Source organism: Oenanthe melanoleuca, chromosome 14 (genome assembly GCF_029582105.1).
Source record: "Oenanthe melanoleuca isolate GR-GAL-2019-014 chromosome 14, OMel1.0, whole genome shotgun sequence".
In the NCBI taxonomy this organism is placed as follows: Eukaryota; Metazoa; Chordata; class Aves; order Passeriformes; family Muscicapidae; genus Oenanthe; species Oenanthe melanoleuca.
In genome coordinates, this window is record NC_079348.1 from 14914723 (window position 1) to 14934631 (window position 19909).

The 19909-nt window shown below is 51.3% G+C and overlaps 1 protein-coding gene across 8 annotated transcripts in view; it reads left to right on the plus strand.

The window, feature by feature from the left end:
• The window catches only part of CAPN15 (calpain 15), a 55431-nt gene that overhangs the window by 13064 nt on the left and 22458 nt on the right, over nucleotides 1-19909 (plus strand). For 6 of the 8 annotated variants that reach the window (XM_056503363.1, XM_056503360.1, XM_056503359.1 and 3 more), the window contains one exon: nucleotides 3054-3371. The exons of 1 other annotated variant lie outside the window; for it this stretch is intronic. In XM_056503363.1, coding sequence (XP_056359338.1) covers nucleotides 3196-3371 — 176 coding nt within the window. In that variant the 5' untranslated portion in view covers nucleotides 3054-3195. The remainder of the gene's footprint in view (nucleotides 1-3053; nucleotides 3372-19909) is intronic. One more of the 8 variants, XM_056503362.1, reaches the window with a different exon arrangement.

Here is a 19909-nt window from a genome sequence, read left to right on the forward strand (position 1 = left end):
AGCCAAAACTTAACTTTAAAACTGGAGGGAAGGAAAGGGGGTTGAGTAGATCCCCACCCTTCCTGTGACACGAGAGCTGGGGCCCAAAGGGTCAGCCCTGCTCACTGGTGTGGAGTAATAAGGTTATATGGAAGCATCCAGGCAGCTGCTTTGCTGTCCTGGCAGCATTAGGAGCTCCATGGGACAGCTTTGCTGTCCTGCACTCCCTGCATGCCAGCTACCAAGGGTCTGGTGGAGAATTTGAGGAAGGGTCTGCATCACATAGCACAGATCAGGGTAAGCAGCTGTGAGTGGCTTGAGGGGGGGTGAGATCAAACCTGGTTTTATTTTGGAAACGATATTTTGGGAGCAGTTGCACACATCAGTTCAAACCTGGTAATTATTGCAGCTGCAAGGGGCAGAAAACCAAAATCCAAACTCAGCATCTTGCTAAGGTGCTTAACTGCTAATTTCCATGAGTGAGATCCACCCTTATAAAGACACTTCAATCTGTTCACAGTGTTGCTTCCTCTCCAGATTAGGTAGGTGGAAGTAGTGCTTTATTAATTAGAGGAAAATTCCTGCTCTCTCCTGCCAAGACAGAGGAACTCTTGGCAGTTTGCTCCCTTTTGGTGACTGAAGTGAACTCCCCTGTTCAGCCAGGTGCCTGCAGATCATCTCCTGGGCATCTCCCTGCCTAGTGGCAGAAATTCCTCAAAAATAAGGCTGAGAGACTTTCTTCTTCTTTAATTGACCCCTTCCCTTGCTGGGGTGCAGTTTCCATTCTCACCATGACTTCTTGGAGGCTCCTCATTTGCCTAGTGTTGGCCAGAGGCATTTTGGGGCTCAGCATGGTGAGCACGTCCGTGCTTTGCATTGGGCTGTGACACTGCTGCCCACTCCTGTTCTCAGACTGGTTCTCCCTCTCCCCACCTTTGGTCAACGCTCCCCCTTCAGTATCATTCATTGGCTGCTCTCACCTGGCATGAGGGTGACCCTGAGGAGAAGGATTTACTGCTTTGCCTGGAGAAATCCGATTTCACGCAGCACTCACAGCCGAGCAGCCCAGTTAGACCAGACAGTCTCGGAGATCACTCCGACTTAGCTAGGTTATCCTCCACCTATTTATAGCTCCCTTCCTCTCCCAGCTCCACCCACTGTGGGGTTTTGCTGCAGGTGTTAAAGCAGGGCTCCCAGCCTTTCCCCTCCCTGCAGAGTGGAGCTGCCTGTTGTGGCTCCCTGGAGTGGAGCTGGGGGAGCAGCAGCGATGCGGGCGGCAGGCGTGTCTGGCTCCTCTTGGCATGAGCTAAAACTGGCCTTTCCATGGGCAGCAGGAGGAAGCAAAGGGTTCTGCTTTACCAGCTTGAGGAATTGGTCTTGAACCAGGCTGTGGAATTGCTTTATGTGGCAGTTTGACCCACCTCAAGGGGGGAAAAGGCTACTGATGCCTGGGCATCCTTCCTCTGTTTGGCTCAGCCTGCAATGAGGGGCTGTTCTACCCAGCTTGCCTTTACTTATCTACTTCATCCTGATAGAACCCAAGTTCTGAGGTAAGAGACAGTTTGTTCTTCTTGTAGGTGTCAGACCTGCGTCCCCTGTGCCTTTGCTGCTGGAGCACGTAGGGCCCCTGAGATGGGGTGGAAGAGTCAGAGACACCACAGGTGTGGGATGTCTGGTGTCTCCAGATAGACTGAGTTGATGACACTTGGAAGTGTTCTTCCCCTCACATCCTGTGCCTTTCATTTAGGCAGAAAATCAGAATTGTTACAAATCAGCTGCTTGAAAACTGCTTGAAAAAGTGAAACCTTGCTCTTGGGTAGTGGGGATGTGGTGCTGATGTACAGCAGTGAGGCAGCCCAATTAAAACAAGGAGGAGGCAGGGAAAACTGTGTTCTTGGGCTTTTTTCAGATTTCTTTGGTTCATCCAGGCTTTGCAGGCTACAGAGGCTGTGACAGAGCAGTTAGCATTCTCCAGTTAATGACCTAATGCAGGCGCATTCTGGTATTGAGCTTGTAGCAAAATTGCACCTGCTCCTTGAGCTGCTGCTTTTGAGAGTCTATTATCTATCAAGGCCTTTCTTGATCCCTTAGATCAATCCTGGGATTGAAAAGCTGTATTTTAGGACTCCTCATCTCAGCCTTTTTATGGCAAAAGTAGTTTCTTCGCAAAGGTCTTTCTGTGTTTCATTCATCTCCTTAAATCCTGGTGGGTAATTGAATAAGCTCAGCTGTGCTAATTTTTCTATCTTCCTTGTTTCTTCTTGCTTGCTCTGTTAAATGTTACCTTAATCCATTGCTCCTGACATGCATCCAAATTGTCCTGCCTTTTCACTTGAAGGAGAGACGTGTGTGTGTTTAAACTTCTTTTAATACAGAGGACATGAAGTGTTTCTGGAGTTTAATTGTGAGGGTGCTTGAAGAATAAATTCTGAAAAGTAGGAAAGCAAGAGGGAGAAAAGGAGGAGCAAAGCCCCAGACCTGCTTCTGTGGGTAGGGTCGTGCTCAGGATCAGCTAAAACTTGCCTTGAGCTGAAAGTAAATAGTCACAGAAAATACTTGTGCAGATCCCCAGTCCATTGTTCCAGTCCTCCTGGGGTGTTAGTGGGAAACAGGAAAAAAAGGATATTTTATTTTACAAGTAAGCACCTAAGCTATCCAGTCCTTGTAGCTGAGTACCTGAAACTGGTGTGCCAGTCAGAGCCCAGACTAACCTGGTGTGTGTGGTGCCCAGGGCTGCTGGCTTAGGCCTGGCTTGTCCCATTTTCTGCTTCTTTCCCGTGTGTGAAGGGCTTTGTGCTGGGCTGTGCTGTGCTTCCCTCCATCAGTTAGTGCTTCCCTGTGCCAAGGAACTCCTGGTGCTTAACCTGGGGGGGCCTCTTCTAGAGCCCCCACACTCCCCATCTCTTCAGTGACACAGTGAGCTCTGGAATGGGGACCCTGAGCAGAGCATGCATTGCTAGGCTTTAAAACTGCAGGGTTGTTGCTGAAATCATACCTTATCTTTCTCTCTTTTTCTTTCCTTTTTTTCCCCTTTCTCTATGTTTGTTTGTTGTTTTTTTCCTGACTCTGATCAGAACCGACCTTCCTTTGTCCAGCGTGCTGGGATCTCTGCAGCAGCCCATGCCGCAGCGCCTCGCCCGTTCCGCCCGAGCTGCCCATGCCACTGGCCTGGACCTAACGTAGGCCGAGTCAGCGTGGCCTGGGCAGGGGGGAAGCATGGGGAGCTCTGCCTCATCGCTGGCCGCAGAGACGGAGTCGGACCATGGCTTCGCTAGCTCGCCCTACGCGGGGCACCCGGCCGTGGGCTGGTATAGGAGCAGCCCCGGCGGCCCCGTGTGGGAGAGCGCCCTTATAACGCGGCAGCACCAGCACTTCCAGCACCGGCTGCGAAGGTAAGGAGGAGGGGAAGGAGCCTGCTCACTGCTCACCTCAGCTTCAGCCCAGCGCTGCCTTGCGGACACCGCTTGCTTTGCATCCTTCTTCAGTTCCTCGGGATGCCAGAGTCAAATTCCCACCGGTTTGAGTGATGCCAACCCCTCGCTTTACACAGGGTGGCTGATGTCTCCTGCAGAATGGGCTGCAGGACTCATCCCAGCTCTGCCTCACTCACCTAAATTGTCAAGGTGGCTGCCTGGGAATGGGATCTCAGTTCCTTGTTTGCCATGTTCTCGTGGCTCCTTTTCTTTCTGGCCTCCCAACCACACTGTAGCATCACAGGTGGAGGATTGTGTCTCCAGGTTGGGAGTTTCTGAACTCGGAAGAACCAGAGAAGCTGTTTGCATGCAAAAGCAGTGAAATGCTTTTGAGTAACAGCTCCACAGGGATGAAACACACCAAAACAGAATTACTCTTAAAAACAAATTGGTGTTTTCAGCCCTCAGTTCCTATCCCACCTCGATGAAATCAGCACCTCAGATGTCTCTGAGCTGTTGCCTCTGCCCCTTCTGCATCAGCCACTTGCGGTGAGGAGTTTCTCTTGTTTTTGGAGGGCTGGTGTCCTGCATTCAGTCTCTGACAGGTTGAGAGATTTATCAAAAAGCATCCCAAACCCCTCTGCCTGGGGGCTTGGCTATAGAGGCTGCCCTGTTTTGTGCTGATAACGTTTGAGCCTTTGCCTAAAGCCTGCTTTGTATGGACTCCAGCCTGGATGGGTGTCCATACCTGCTTGAGTCTGTTTGGAGCTGCTGGTCATTTAGGAATAGCTGCTTGCTCTGAGTGTCCCTGAGCTGTCCTGGCTTTCCCCTGGAGGTGTTTGTGTGATGTTGGTGCAGTATCAGTGGTGCAGTCCTCGTTTTCCTGCCTTCCTGCTGCTGCGAGGTCGGGATCTGCTTCCTGGGCTCTGGTGCATGACTCTGGAGGCTCCCAGCAATGTCAGGCTTTGCTCCTTTCTGGCTCTGGCTTGGGTCTTCTTGTTGAGCTGGGGACAGTGTAAAGCCAATAAGTTGTTGTCTTTATAGCATAGACTTGAGTACTTTAAAAAAAGATATTTTGTGCAGTTTCCAAGTTCTGTTGCTGTGTGTGCTAACCTGTGTGGCTGGTCCACAGCTCTGGTTGGTGATCTGTGCTGTGTAGGTTTGTCCCCTCTGGTTTAGAGGGATCCTGCAAACAGAGCTGGGTTCTTCCTGCAGGGTTATCCCTTCTGGAGTGCTGGTTTTCCCTCTGTTGCCTTGAGGTGTTGGGAAGGTATCTCAGCTCACAGATTAATTCCCTGGTATGGCTGTGCACTGCCAGAACTGAAATTTAGGAATTTCCAGCGTACACCTGGCCCTGGGCACTAAAAAAGGCAGTGTCTCTGCAGCTTCGTGTGTGGCAGCTGAAGCTGCTCATGACTCCAAATCTGTAGTTTGAGGAACTAAGTGATATCTTGACGTGTGGAAATAAATTTCCTGAAGAACCAGCCTTGGTGGTGGAGCGGATGTCGGGGCAAGAACAGGAACTGCCGGTCTTGGCGCAGATAACACCGGTGTCCTGTGGGGACAGGGGTGGCTTTTGTGATAATTCCTCATTTCCCCTGCTCAGGGGAGAGCAGAACTCATCCCAGCTCAGTGCTGTGTGGTTCCTGGAGACAGGAAAATCACCAGCCATGATTCACTGAGCAGCGAGTTGCGTGGGAAGAACTCGCTCCAGGCACTGATTATGGAAGTGGGTTCCAAAGACCTGCTGAGATCAGCCAGGCTGCCAGGCATCAAAGGGCTGCTCCCAGGGAGCAGCAGGGCCAAGGAGCAGTGGATGATTTGTTTCCAGAGAGGAACAAATATATTCTTTTAAAAAATTAAGTAAGTCAATAGAACAAGTCAGAGTAGGTATCCTGCCTGTGCATGTCTTCGTCCCCGGAGTCATGTAGTGTAGGAAGGAAGTGGAGTACTGGGGAGTCAATTTGAGGCTGAGCAGGAGTTCTGGGATAGACTTTGCTTTTCCTGCTGGTTTTCTGTCCCTGCCTGCAGCCACCTTCAAAGCTGATAATGCTTTGGCTGGAGCAGCACAGAGCCAAGCTGCTCTGGGCTGTCTCAGGGATGAACACAAACCTTCCTTGGCAGAAAAACAAGGACACAAATACTTAGCGTGTGACTTTGGTCTGTACTTGATTTGGGAGCTGGGGGAGTCATCCCTTGTGGTGGGATGGGAATAAGGAGAGAAATCAGTGCTGGTTGGCTTTCAAGATTTTAAAACCTGGGAGGAGGCTTCACTGTCTTCTTTTGCCTGGGTGAGGCTGATGGTGTGGAAGTTCCTGGCTGCTGATGACAGGGAGACAAGAGGGAGTAGAGAAAGGGCCTCAGTGGTAGAAGCAGCAGGCTTGTGACAAAAAGATTTGAGTCCCTGATCTTTTCTGGACAGGCTGTGCAGTCTCTTTCTGAGTGTCAGCATTTAAACAGGAGCCTGTCCCTTCCCCGTGTGCCAGGAGGACACAGCTGCTGGAGGACTGGAGGTACCAGGTATTAGGTTCTTGTTGGAGGGATCTAATTGCAGAAACCTCTGCTTAGGGCAAAGGTGTTGGGTTTAAATTCACTCCTGGTAGCTGTGTGCAGCCAGACAAATTCTGCCTCAGCTACAAGTCCCCTTGGGCTCTGTCTTGCTTATGTGCTTGAAGGTGCTTGGCCTGGTCTGTTGGGTGGGAGGGTTCAGCTGAGCCTGGGCATCCATCATGGCCAAACTTCTTGATGTGCCAAACCCTTCCTGGAGCTGGGAGCAGCAAGGGGCAGTGCCACAGTTTTGGTGCTGGCAGCAGGACACGGCTCCATGGCTGTGCCTGCCACTGTGGAATGGTTTGGGAGCAGTGGGATAGCAGTGGTTTCTCCTGCTGCTGCTGGAAGGGGTGGTGGCACCTCTCCAGGGTGCATCCTTCCCCCCTGTAAGGGGCTAAAAGGGAATTTGAGCTTTAAACTGTTTCCTGATGAGATTTAAAGCAATGTTGCTGTTCACCTATTCCTCACTCCCAGGATTCATGAACAGGGTCCTGTTGAGTACCAAGAACTGCTGGATTTCAGTCTTAGGAGAGGCCTTTGGGGAAGGGTTGCAAGGTCTGTGCAGCTGACCTAAGTGTCTGTGCTCACTACTTGCTTTGGCTGAAGCTCTCTGAATGCCCTGCTCTTCTAGAGGGTATTCATTTTCTGGGCTTTCCCACAGCACTGTGCAAAGGGTTTTTATTTTTCTATAAAAGCCTTTGCAGAATGAAATACCTCTGGGTCTCAATGACTGTGGAGGGAGGAACACATTCTTTTATTATTCTTTTATTTTATTATTATGATGTCTAAAAATAAAAATTTACATAAAAATATGTAAATCTCCCTGCTTTTAGAGGGAACCTGCTTTTGTGGCAGATGGTGGGAGGGCACTTGCTGTGCCACCTCCTGCTCCCCAGAAGTACCACTTATTTCTGGGGAAAATCTCTGGGCAAGCCTAAGTGTCCTGGGTGTTTGTGAGCCCTTGGCTTAAATACAGGAAATGTCAGAACTGCTGGGCAGCATCACAGAGCTCTCTTCTGTGGGCTATGAGTTATTCTGAGGCTGGTGGAGATTTTAATAACTGAACTCTGGCATATGGAAGTGTGGAGGGAGCTGGGTGGAGCAGGAATGTGGCTCTCTGCTGTTCCATCCCCCCTTCCTGTGGCACTTCAGCTTTGAGTGCAACATTAGGAGAAGTGTCTGGAGGATACCAGGACAGTGTTTAGTCTGGAGAAAGGAAGGCTCAGGGGGCGTCTGGCTCTCCACAACTCCCTGACAGGAGGGTGCAGCTGGGTGGAGGTCAGGCTCTGCTCCCGGGGAACAAAGGACAAGGATAAGAGAAAACAGCCTCAAGTTGTGCCAGGGGAGGTTCAGGTTGGATGCTGGGGAAAAAATTCTTCACAGAAAAGGTGGTCAGGCATTGGTGCCCAGGCAGTGGTGGAATAACCATCACTGGAAGGATTTAAAAACCTTATGGATGTGGCACTTGGGGACATGGATCACTGGTGGTCTTGGCAGTGCTGGGGGAAGGGTTGGACTCGATGGACTTGGAAGGCTTTTCCTAACTAAATGACTCCTAGTGTTTCTTGTTGGGTAAACCAGAGCCCAGAGAAATGAGATTCTGGGATAAAAAGCTCTTGGTAAAGCATCAGGTGACTGCAGGGAATCACCTGATAATTGCCTGCTTCTGTTTTCTGTCATCAGATCTCAGACCTTGGGAGGTCTGGCAGCCTCAGCAGTGCAGATGTACCCCAGCAGACCTGGGGTGGAGCAGGCACAGGTCCCTGGGTTTTATCAGCAACCTGCATGGATTTGGGGGTGCTCAGAGTTTGTTTTGCACCTTTCAAGCGTCACTGACTGGTTGGGTTGGAAGGGGGCTCTGGGGTCCAGCTGGTCCATCCCCCTCCCTAAGCCTCCATGCAAAGGACAGATGTGGCTGTGGAACAGATGGAGATCACCAAAACGTGCTCTGTGTATCCACAGAGGGATGAGGAGGGAAACAGGAGCCACTCATGCAAACCACGAGGGCTCTACTGTCAGCTCTCATACCCAGGACATGCTGCTCATCACACAGGGGTGAAGCCTGTGCTCCCCAGGTGCTGCAGTGAGGTGGATGCATCCTTGTGCACCTTCTGCTCCCTCTGCAAGCTGCTGTGGAGTTCAGCTGGGATTTGGTGCAGTAAAGATGCTGCAGGTTGTTGTGGGTACTTGTTTGCTGGGAATGTTTGGTTTGTAGCTGTTTGCTCACCAGTTCTCGGCAGAGCCTGCAGTTTCTGGAGCAGGGTCTTGCTCAAGGAGGTGTTGCAGTGCCAAGGAGCTGGCAGCATGGGATGCTGTTTCATCTGCCTGAGGCTCCCTGCCCTGCCCATCCCTCTCCACACTGCCTGCTCCAGCGGTCACAAAGCCTATTAGATGTTTAAATTAGGGCTATTTATAGCTCTGGAGCCGTGGATAACTTGGAGGGTGGTGCAGAGCAGTGGAGACCAGAGTTCTCAATAGATCCCCAAACAAACCCTCCCTTTGCTCCCTGTGTGCCCTCCAACCTTCCTCATTTCCATGTCCCACAAGAGCCATCCTGCCTCAAAGGAGGTCAAATCCAGGGCAGAGGCAGCTGGAGCACGTCCTCAACTTACACAGCAGGCTTGGCCAAGTCTGAGCAGCAATGCCTGACCTTCCTGCCTGGATGTTGCTGTCACAGCATGGAGAGCACAGCAGAGCTGTCCCTTTGATAGTGTCAGCCTGGAGAAGGGAAAATCCAGTTCCTTTACCTGGTTTGGGGATGCTCCTGTCTGCAGGAGCTGAGCATTTTGCTCCAGGACCATGTTTTCAGGTCCTTCTCCAGGTGCAGGTGTTAGGGAGTTTTGCTTGGGATGCTGCATTGCATGAAGGATTTTAGCATCCAGCTTTGGCTGTCATAGATCCAGTCTTCATTTCTTTTGGGAAGAGGTGCTGCAGATGCAGTTTTCTGTGAAGGAAGCTGGTCTCTTGCAAGTGATGCTGTGGGAATATGTGGTTGAGGGCCTGGGAAAGCCCTTTGGAGCTTGGCATTTTTCCAGGTGTGTTGGGGCTGGGGAGGGGGAGGAATTGGTAGCTTGTGACTTCTGGGTTTTTTTTTTAAATTTTTTAAGGGCTGTAAGAGGAGCCAGAGCAGGTTGGTTTTTTTTTTTTTTTTTTTTTTTTTTTTTTTCCAGAGTAACCCTTCTGCATTGCTTCTTTGGCTGCATAGGGAGGAACATGGTCTAGTGTCTCATGGCAAATCACTTGTTCCCCTGAGAGGTGTCACACGTGAAGCCTGGACTTGTGAAATGGTCTCAGTCCTCTGGCAGGAGCTGGTGGATGGGTGTGATAAGAGTGGGAAGCTCAGGAACCTGGTTGAGCTGCTGCAAGGAAGGAGAAAATGTAGGAAAGTGTGTGTTTGGAGGGTTATTTCTTCTCTTGGGAGCAGGATGGAAACTGCAAACACATCCACCTAAAAGTGTCCTGGAGGGAGATGGGCTTGCAGTGATCTCAGTGTTGTGGGCTTGTGAGAGGAGGGGTGAAGGCAGGAGTATCCTGAGGAGGGAGGGAGGAAGGAGCTCCCTTCCCTGTCTTTGCCCAGCATTCCCTGGCATCACTCCAGAGCCCACTGCTTCCCTCTCAGATTACCAGCTTCTGGTTGCAGTGAAAGGCACGTGCTGGATTTCTCCAACCAGTAACTTAATCCAGTTTGACACTGGTGGCTCTGGGCTGGAGTCTGACTAAGATGAGTCAGAAGCAGCAAGGGGGGTGCTCAGAGCTGCCCCCAGCTCCCTGCAGCCCCTTCCCCCGTGTCCCTGACAGCTGCCTGGGTCCCTGGTGCTGTGTGTGCAGGGGGGCTGTGCTCACTGAACCTCTGCAGGCCTTTGTTCTCTGGGATGGAACCACCCTCAGCACGGGGCTGCTGCCAGCAGAAGGGCACAGGGAGGAGAGGGGAGCCCTGCCTGGGTGCTATTTGCATTTGCCAAGCTGTGCTGCATCTCTCTGTTCCTGCCTGGGGACCCAAAACCCACCCAGGTGCCTGTGCCTTTTCAGGCACTCTCTTCAAACAAACTGCCCTGGGCTTTTCTTTGACTTGGGCACCTTCCCGTGCTTCTCACCCTGCCAGCATTCCCACTCTGCCTGGCAAGGCAGCAGGATCTCAGGAGCACCCTCGGCAGGCAGTGCAGCCCCAGGCATCCCTGAGTCCCTGCGAGGGGCAGGTGTGCAGGTCACTGGGAGGAGCTGGGAAGAGCTGATCCGAGGAGAGGGAAGCTGCTCCTGCCTTACAGATGGCGTTTCTGAGGCTGCAGCAGGACATCCAGACCAGAAGGAAGCTGGAAGTGGAGTGTGAAGGCAGCCTGAAGCTCTTCTGGATGGTGGCAGGACTGGCAGCAGGAGAGCTGGGGCTGTGGGGGGAGTGAGGAGAGTTTGGGCTGCAGGTGCTTGGAGGCTGCCAAGTCAGCAGCTTGCAGGGAGCTGGAGGGGCCTCACCTGCCTTGCCCAGAGCTGTGCAGAGCTCAGCTGGCTCTGCAGACACTCAGGTTCCAGCCCTGCTGCCCCCAGTGCCCCCTGTGCATCACACAGTGGGGCTTGTGGTTACACAGAGCTGGGCTCTGGTGTTTGGAGCGTGGCAGGTTGGCTACAGCACAAGGGGATTTTGAGAGGCTGGATCATGCCAGCTTTTGGTGGGAGAGGACAGTGTCTGCACTTCTTGTCCTTCAGCAGCTGTGGAATGGGAAGAAGGCAGACACAAGCAGGATCTTTTGTCTTCCTTAAAATCTGATTTTTATCTCCCTGCCTTGGAAAAGTGAAGCTGTAGGTAGGTAGATGGATAGATGTGTGTGTGTATAACTGTATTTTTTTCCCCTGCTTCCTTGGAACACCAAGCAGAGGACACCTTTCATTCAGAGCACTGGTGTTGGCTGGCACTTGCCCCATGCAGCACTGGAACATTCCATCAGATCCATGCCACCAGCTGTACCTTCCCTGCCCAGGAGCTGAGGCTTCTCCTGCTGCCTTACCCACAGCTGCTGTGTCTGTCTGTGGGGAGGGATAAACATGGAAACACTTGGTGCTTCTGGAATATGGAAAGACTTTAGTTGTGCAGGAGCTTCAGGCTGCAGCTCATGGCACAGAATGGACTGATGAGTGACATTGCTGCAGTCTTGCCCAGCAGCCCCTGTGGCACGTGCAGTGACTGGCATTGAGCACTTCACACAGGCCCTAGAGAATCTGCAGCAAAGCTTCACCCAGTGCCCAGTTTCCCCTGGGTTGTTTTCCTACAGTAAATGTGTCTTGTGGGCACTGCAGCCCTGCTTGTTCTGTTGGTGGCAGTGTGGTGGGGAGGGCACAGCAGCTGCCAGGGCCCTGTGTCTGGTGCAGCATTTCAGTCCCCAGGGCACGTGTGCTCCTTCCTGCTCTGTCCTGTGCAGGTCAGCAGTGATGTCCTTCTAGGTGTCCTTGAGGAGTATCTGTGCTGAGCTTACCCAGGGCTGGCTGTGAGCATGTGTGAGACTTGATGAGGTTCAGGAGCTTTAAACAACAGCAGGAGCTGCTCTCCTTGGTAGAAAACTGAGTGTTGTGCTGCAGGGAAGAGACACTGAGCTGTTGGAGCAGCCCCAGCCTGGCATTTCTGGGGTTGCTGTGCTGGCAGGATGCTTCCCTCTGGCACATGGACTCGTGAGGGTTAATGGCACATGCTCCAGCCAGGAGCATCCTCTAGATTGCAGCTGTCAAAACACTAAGTTAAGTGTGTGTCATCTTTACAGGGCAGTAAACAGTGCTATGGTCTGAATTACCCAGCCTGGAGGCCTCCAGGGTGCAGTATAACTCCTAGGGGCTTCCCTGGTAATTCCAGCCTCTCTGCCTGCTCCAGGAGGCAGCCAGGTGTGTTGCTGGCTCAGTTAAGGTGGCAGTAGCTCTGGAGCTTGGGGTATGAGCAGAAGGAGCAGGTTGGGGTGCTGTAGGTGGTCATGTGGCTCAGTCTGCCCCAGCACAGCATTGCTCCTCTCTATTCCTGGCCCTTCCATATAATCCACCAAATCATCCTCTCTGTCTCCAAGAGGCTGGAGAAACCAAACAGCCCCCATTTTGAAAGGGCACAGTGATGCCAAACTGAATCTGAGGCCAAGTGTGGATTTCTGTGTGGAGCCTGTGTTTCATGGGGCATTGGAACTGTGGTGGGCTTCTGGTGTGCTGCAGTGCTCCTGTGTCCTCCTGGAGCCTGGAGGATGATCTGTGAGTGGCAACTGCCTGGGATAGCCTCAAGCCAGCATGGACTTGGTGCTGATGGGGCAGGAGGTGCATGGAAGGGTTTTGTGCTGAGGGAACCTCTGTCACTGCCTACACAGGATGCTGTGCCAGAGGATACAGGCCAGGGTCCACTCTGCACAGCCAGAGCTTTTTCACCTGCACACTGGCACTGGATGTTGGCCCAGGACTGTCCTAGAAGCTGCCAGTGGCAGGAAATGAAATGCCAAGTAGGCTGTGCATGATGAAGCATCCCCAGCCAAACCACAGGAAGGTCAGTGTATTTTATCCCATTGAGCCTCTAGGGAACTGTGGCTAATTGTCCCCTCTAAGGTTCAGGCACGTGAGAAAGAGGAGTGACCTTTATAGGTCAGGAGTACACATACAAACAGAGCCATTGCTGTGGGTGGGACTCAGCCTGTGCAGGATCCCATCCTCTCCCATCTCCCTTGCACGAGGGAACTGCTCTCATTGCTGGCTGGGGCACCTTCAGTGGCAGGGCTTGAGAGCTCCCCAGTCCCTGGGACGTCAGTTTGGATCCACAGTTTGACCTCTCAGTAAACTGAAACCCCAGCCCTAGGGTGGTTTCTGGAATGAGGAATGAGCCTGGCCTGGCTTTTTTCTGCAGGGATGCCCAGGGGCTGAAAGGCCAAACTGTCCTTGGCTGTAATTCTGAAATTCCTCCATGGTTTTGGCAGCACAGGACAGAGGGCTGGCTCAGGGCATGAGGAGTTTCCCTGATGTCAAAGAAAAGCTGTTCTGTTGAAGTTCATAGAGGTTTTACTTTTGATTTTTTGGAGTTGTGCAGAGCAGAGCTAGGATTCCCTGGCAGCTGCAGGGCACTCTGACCTTTCCTTGCCTTCTCAGGGGAGGGGGCAATGGGGGCCTCAGCAGGGGAAGCCCATGCAGGAATATTGATCCATGACTTGCCAGCCTTTTTCCTCCAGTTCCAGTGTGAAAAGTTCCTGGAGGTGCAGGGGATAATTTAGCTCACCTCTGACCTCAGCAGGTAGGAATGGTGTTTAACCAGTGCCAGAATGGGAAGGCAGTGGGTGACCTTTGGGATGGGGGTGTCCCTACTCCTGTCCTTGGTGGCTGCAGTGTGGAAGTCATGTGAGCAGCCACCACCTGCAGATGCCCTGTCCCTTTTGTGCCATTCTCTGCCAGCTGCATTTATTGAGCCTGACAGTTCAGGTGCTGGGAGATGGACAGATTTCTATTAACTGCACCCTGCATGTGTCCCACTGCAAAGTGAGCACAGGCATTGGCATTGCAGGGTCTGAAGGCTGGAGCAGAGCAGCTGGAAATGCAGAGTGATTGGTTCAATGGAGATGTGAGAGATGGAGCAAATAGCTTTGGAGCTGTGCTGTTGCTCCTGATCCATTTCCCCTCCCCTCTCTTTCATTTGCTCTTTCTCTTCCCCCACCGCTCTTCCAATTCTATTTTAACAGCACTACAAATTGCAGCATAAATCTTCAGCTGAGCAGCAATTTGGCTTGGCAGCCACCAGTAAATCTCCTCTTGCACCCTCCCCATGTGAGGGAAGTTGCAGTGGGAGTAAGGGGATGTGGGTGAGTCCTGAGTTTACAGTCCCATCAGGTTTTCCTGGTTCTTTGCAGCTGTAGGCCCATAGCCTTAATCCCACATCTCTCTAGTCCTGGGAAACAGGAAAATTCTTCTCCCACCCCAGCTTTCAGTTCAAACATCAGGTGTGTTGGGAAGTGGTGTGAAACAGCCTCAAATATGGAATAGGAGGGCTACCAGCATAAGATCCAAATGTTCTTGTTCAGGTTTGTGACCCTAAAGTTGTTCCCTGTTCTTGAAGACAATACAAGGGGGTGTTCCTCTGAGCAAATGGACCTGTCCCTCCAAACTACACTGCACATGCAGGTGCTTCTGTTACCTGATGCAGAATGTGTGTATCCTCCGTGGGAGGTGTGATGGAAAATAGCTCTGAGTGGTGTGTGAAAGGAAAAATTTGGTCATTTAGTCCATGCAAGGGATCTGTCTGCACAGTCCCACACCAGGAGCTGTTCCAGCAAACATTTTCCAGCTGTGGGTTCTGTGTCTTTGGCTGTGCTCTGCCTGTGTTTGCAGCCCCCTTCCATCACGTTTGAGCTTGACCAGCCTGATGTCAGGAAGGAATTCTTCCCTGGGAGGATGGTGAGACCCTGGCAGAGGTTGCCCTGAGAAGCTGTGACTGCCCCATCCCTGGAAATGCCCAAGACCAGGTTGGATGAGGCTTGGAGCAGGAATAGTGGAAGGTGTCCCATGAAATGAGATGGATTTAGGGGTCCCTTCCAACCCATTCTGTGGTTCTGTGAATACGAGACCAGGATAAAGTGCAGACCATGCCTTTGTCTTGGCCTCTTGGCTGGATGTGAAGCTTCAAAGGCATTTTCCACACTGGATTCTTCAAACACTGGGCAAGTGTTGAAAGACACAAGGAGAACTCTGCCTGATGTCAACACCACTTGCTTTTTGTGTGATGTACCATGAGAAAACTGAGGTGCAAAGGGGAGAGGCACCTGCTGCAGAGGTGTGTTAGAAAACAGAGATTCTGGGGCTTTGGAGCAGGGTTTCTTTTTTTGTAGAGAAGCACAAATCCCTGCAGTGCTGGCTCCAGATGGCCACTTCACTTCTCTCTGTTCTCTGGGGAGCACAGGCTCTTTGAGGCAGACACAGACCCTCACTTAAAAAGAAATTCCTTAATTGGCTTAAAGACAGAGAAATGAAAACAAGTAGAGGTTCCTCTTCATCCAGCCTGCTTTCCTCAGGGGTTGTTTTTGAAGTGACTGTTCAAACATACCTCAGGTGTGGGGAGCTAAATGGATGGAAACAAGTGTCCTTTGGTCCCATGAGTCCACCCTCCTTGCTGAAGGTGTCCCAGCTCCTCAGGTGAGAGAGAAGCTTAATGAACTGAGCTTCTTGCTCCTTTCCTTGCTTCCTCCCCTCCCTGCTGAGAGCAGGTAGGGCTGTATTGTGAAACGTAACTGTGGATATCAGCCCCATCAGTATTTCCCTTCCTTCCCACATTCTCAGCTGAAAGGCTCCCTGCCTGCATCCTGCATCCCTGTGCTTCCTTCCAAGAGCAGCCTGTGCTACTCTTGAACCCGTTTCAAATGGGACCTGGAGAGAGTTAGTCAAAACTAATTCCAGGGATATCAGTGCCCAGACCTGTGAGCTCCTCCTGATACTGTGGCAGCTGGGGTGAAGGACACATCAGCAGGTTTCCCCTGGGATCCTTTTCTCTCCCAAGAGAAGCTGGGCTCCTGTTGTGTGGGATCTTTATTCAGCTGTGCTAACCCAGCTCATGCACAGACATTTTTTGTTAGTGGTACTGGGGTGATGGAAGCCCTCTGTAAGCTCCTGGTTAGATCCTGGCACTTCTCTTGTCCTGAAGATTTGGCCTTCTTCCTATTCAGGGGGTGGCAGCTGTTCTAGAAAGGACACAGCAGTCCTGGGTATCTCCTGAGCTGGTATAAGCCTCCTCACTAGCACTGCAGGACCTGGTGTGATGTAGGTGAGCTGGAAACTCGATCACAGCCCTCAGGTGATGTTTGCAGGCAGAGCTGGCTCTGCTCCTCTGGGCCAGGCACCGATGCCTGGGTGCTCAGAGGTCCTGGAAGCCTTCTGGATATCAGGATCAGATTCCCCCCACACACATCCACACCCTTTTATAGCTAATATAAACCATATGCTTCTGATATTTAAATAGAAAAAATTTAGAGATGGAAGAGCCTCCAGGAGCATCTGGAAGTTCAGCACCTGTGGAAAATCAGCAGCTGAAGGAGCTGTATGTGAAGTGAGAGCAGGGAGAAGAACCCATAAAAGTCTCAGTGGAAAAAGAGGAGTGTTTGGAAGTCTTTCATCTTCTCATTGCAATGTTCAGATGTGACCCCAGCTGCTTTCTATTCTGGGATGCAGGGAAGTGTGTGCTCCCACACGGGGCTGTGGCAGCTCCAGATTGACCCAAAGCTTGGGAAGTCATTCTGCTGTGCAGTAAGGATGGTGAAGGTGCATTGCCAGGACTTGAGAGATTCACATTTCATTTCTGAATTTGTCTTAGACTTAGTGGTCTGTCAGTGCTTTGGCCGCTGTCTAGTCCCCATGGAAGGAGAATCCAAGGCTCTCCAAAACAAAATAGGTTTGCTGCAGGCACAAAGCTGCACAGGTACACACAGAGAAATCTGTACAGGTTCTTTTTGGGTGCTGATGGTGTTTCTTAGGTTGCAGTGGGAAAATCAGTCCCAGTTCTGTCTGGAACCCCACCTGATACTTTGTTGAAAAAGGGAATGTGGCAGCCAGGCAGGTGTTGTAAGCTGAGGAGGACACAGCCATGTCTCAGTATTCACCAGAGACCAAATGGACCCTGGAATTCCATTGCTTCAGGAGGGGCTTCTTCCTGTTCTCTCCTGGCTAAGTCAGACAACTGGCATCCCAGATTCTCCTTGTTTCAGATTCCTTAAAAGTTAAGAATTTTATTTCCTGTCCTTCTGGACTCTTTACAGTCAGCAAGAAAGTTGTTTATGAGCTGGAGATGCAGATATGAACATCCCACTTGTGCTGCATTGCTGGATGCTCCCTCACCCCGTGTCCCATCCCAGACACTTCTGCCCAAACCTTTTTGAGGCTGAAGGGCCAAGGCATGACCCCAGTGGAGCAGGGGACACTGAGAGGTGGCAGTTAGTAGCCCTGAGAGTGGGGGATGAGCAGGGGTGGCTGCTGGCTCACACTGCTCACCAGCATCCCAGGTGGGCAGGCAGGGATCTCTTGCAGCCTGCTTCTCATGAGTTGCTGATGGTTTTCCCCCTGAAGTGATGCATATCCCACTTGACTGCCAGGCCCTTCCCTCTCCTGGTGTGGTTCACCAGCTTTGACAGGAAGGGCCAGCCCTGCTGCAGGCTTTCACCATTTGTCACAATAAATTCCTTCTTCCTCCTGCTGCCTGGGGGAGATGCTGGTTCATTTGCCCTGAGTCTGAGCAGCACCTGAGGCAGCTTCTCCCCCTCCTTGCTCTTCCTCCTCCAAAACCTGCAAGAAGAGCAGAGCCTGCTGCAGCTGGCAACAGGCTCCCCAAAGCTTGCCTGATGGAGCAACGAATTTTGTGTGCTCTTGCATTCAGCTGCTTGACCTGACATGACCAGGGAAGGGGAGCAGAGCTGGAGAAGGTGCTGCTGCTCTGGGAGCAGGAGAGGCAGGAGCCCTCTGTGAGGCTGGTGGGGTGTGCTGCTGTCTGTGCTGGCCCCTCTCCAGCCCTGGTCAGCCCAGCAGCTGCAGCAGGCCTTGGTGTGGCTTTTGCAGCACCTGGCAGGGAGTGTGAGTGGAGCCAAGGACTCGATGGAGTGTGTGTGTACAAAGTGCAGTACCCAGTTCAGCTGGGACTCTGCTTCATGCAGCTTTGGACAGGGTTCCTGATGCAGGAGAGGGCACATCCATGTTTGTTTTCTGCCCTTCTGTCACACCAAAGGAGCTCAGGCAAGTGGAGAGTTGGCAGGGTGTGCTGGTGGTGGCAGTGGCTGTGGGAGCCTCCATCCTCTCCTGTCCCTCGCTGCTGGGTGACATTTGTAGCTGCAGTGGCTTCACTGCTGTGCCCTGAGCAGGCACACACTGAACTCCAGGCATGCTGAGGGCTGCCAGAGCTCCTCTCACTCCTCTGGCCCCTGGCAGTCTGTGTTTCTCTCTGCAGATCAGTGCAAAGCTCGTTGGCTGAGATATTAAGCATCAGCTGCTTTCCTGAGGTCCAGGACTGGCTTAGCTCTTCATTAAGGCCTGTTAATCATGCTGGGGAGCCTGACAGCTGCTGGCCATGGAGCACAGTGCCCTGCTGCCTTCCAGCTCTCCAGGATGGTCCTGCCTGGGCTGCCCCAGTGTCACTGGCAGCCACAGGAAGGGCACTGCCTGCTCTGGCATGGGACACTGCAACTGCAGAGCTTGGCTGGAGAACTTTCCTCGTTTGCAGCAAGAGTTCCCAGCAGCAGCTCTGCCAGGAGCTGGGATGGTGGCCAAGTTAAAGCCCTAGGAGAGGAGGAAGAGGAGGCTGGGGGCTCTGCTTCCACCTGCCAGGCTGCAGCCCCACTCTCCTTAGTCTCAGACCTCATGGAAACATGATTCTTTCTCTCTCCCTCCATCCCAAATGGTACCAAGCTCTTATTACTGTTGGTTTTTGTCTTAATTGCACCTTGGAGCTATGCTTTGATTTATTTTATCAGGGAGAAAAGATGGTTGTCCTCTGCTCCCTTCCCTGCTGCCTTTCATCTGAAATCCTCCCATTTTGAGCTCCTCTGCCCATCCCTCCCACTTCTCCTACTCAAGATTCTATTGGGTTTTTACATTAAAACCTGCCATGATTTGAAATGAATTAGTGTAGCAGTAGTATTAAAGAACATCATCTTCCCAGCTGTTCCTCCCCAGCATCTTGCCAGTCCCAGAGCCTGGTGCATTGGTCATAAATCCTCATCCTGCTGTTCTGGATATTCTCTGATTTCTTTACATCTTACATTGTCCTAACACCAGAGGAGGCTTGGAGATCTGTGTTCCCATCCCTGTGTGATGTGACCTGCTCACATGTTCAGTGCTTCTTCCTCTGTTTTAGGTGGTCACAAATTTTGCTGAATAAGTTTATTTTATGTGGGGAACTTTCTGCTCACACCACAGATATATATATATATATATATATATATATATATATAGTTATAGTTATAAAAACCATACAGGTAGCTGATCCAATATTTACCAGGCTTTCTAAAAAGCAAAACTACATTTCTTGAAGTGTTTTCATGCTCCAAGTGTGCAAGAAGCTGAAGCTACAAGTGTCCAACAGAACTTGGGGCTATCAGTCTTCTAGGATTCAGACCTTTTATTGACAAAAGAAGATAAAATTATTGAATTCTTGTGTTGCATTTGCTGGAGGTCTATGGCCTTTTTTCACATGAAAAAGTAGCTTTTTTGGGGAGTTGCAGGCACACTGGAGCACTCACTGATGTTTTGGCTGAATCAGAGATCTTTTGTGTTTTCTACATTCAAGTTACACCAATCTCTGCCACTGTGACAAACCCTCATAAACTGCTGTACCTAGTTTCTATATTTTCTCTTGAGAGGATTCAATTATATGTAGATTTTGGTTAAAGTCAGTGTTGTGTAGTCAGAGCAAGGCTTGAGCCAAATCAATGTGTTAATGACCATAGTATGGTGCTGAGGTAAGGACACAAATTTCCTCCCCCTGATATAATATTTGGGTGCAATTGGAGCTTGGTATTTTTTACTTTTAATTTCCCCAGACACACAAAGGGCTGGGGAAATTAGGTACAGGAAAGGTAAATAAAGTCATTGAGTAAGAGGAATGATGGCAGCAGTAGTGCTGTGCTAAATGGGTTTCTTTGAAGTAAAGTGTGATTGCAGCTGCAGAAATTTCCCCTGCTTGCATGCAGGGAGGCAAGGTGAGGTTATTAATTATAACAACAGGCTGGAATTGATCTTAATGAGAAATAGTGCAGCTTGGGAGCAGCTGAGGCTGTGCTGGTGGCTGGCTCCAGGGCTGGGGCTCCAGGAGGACCTTCCTGGGCAGTTCTCCTGCCAGCCTTGCTGCTCCAAAGCCTGTCCCATGATGATCCTGTGCTACTGAGTGACTCCATGCTGGTTTTGAAGAAGTCATATTTGCCATTGGCCATCTCATCCAGGCCCTGCATCTCCACAACCTTGGACAGGTGTAGGAGGTGCTGCTTTAGGGTGAGAGACTTCAT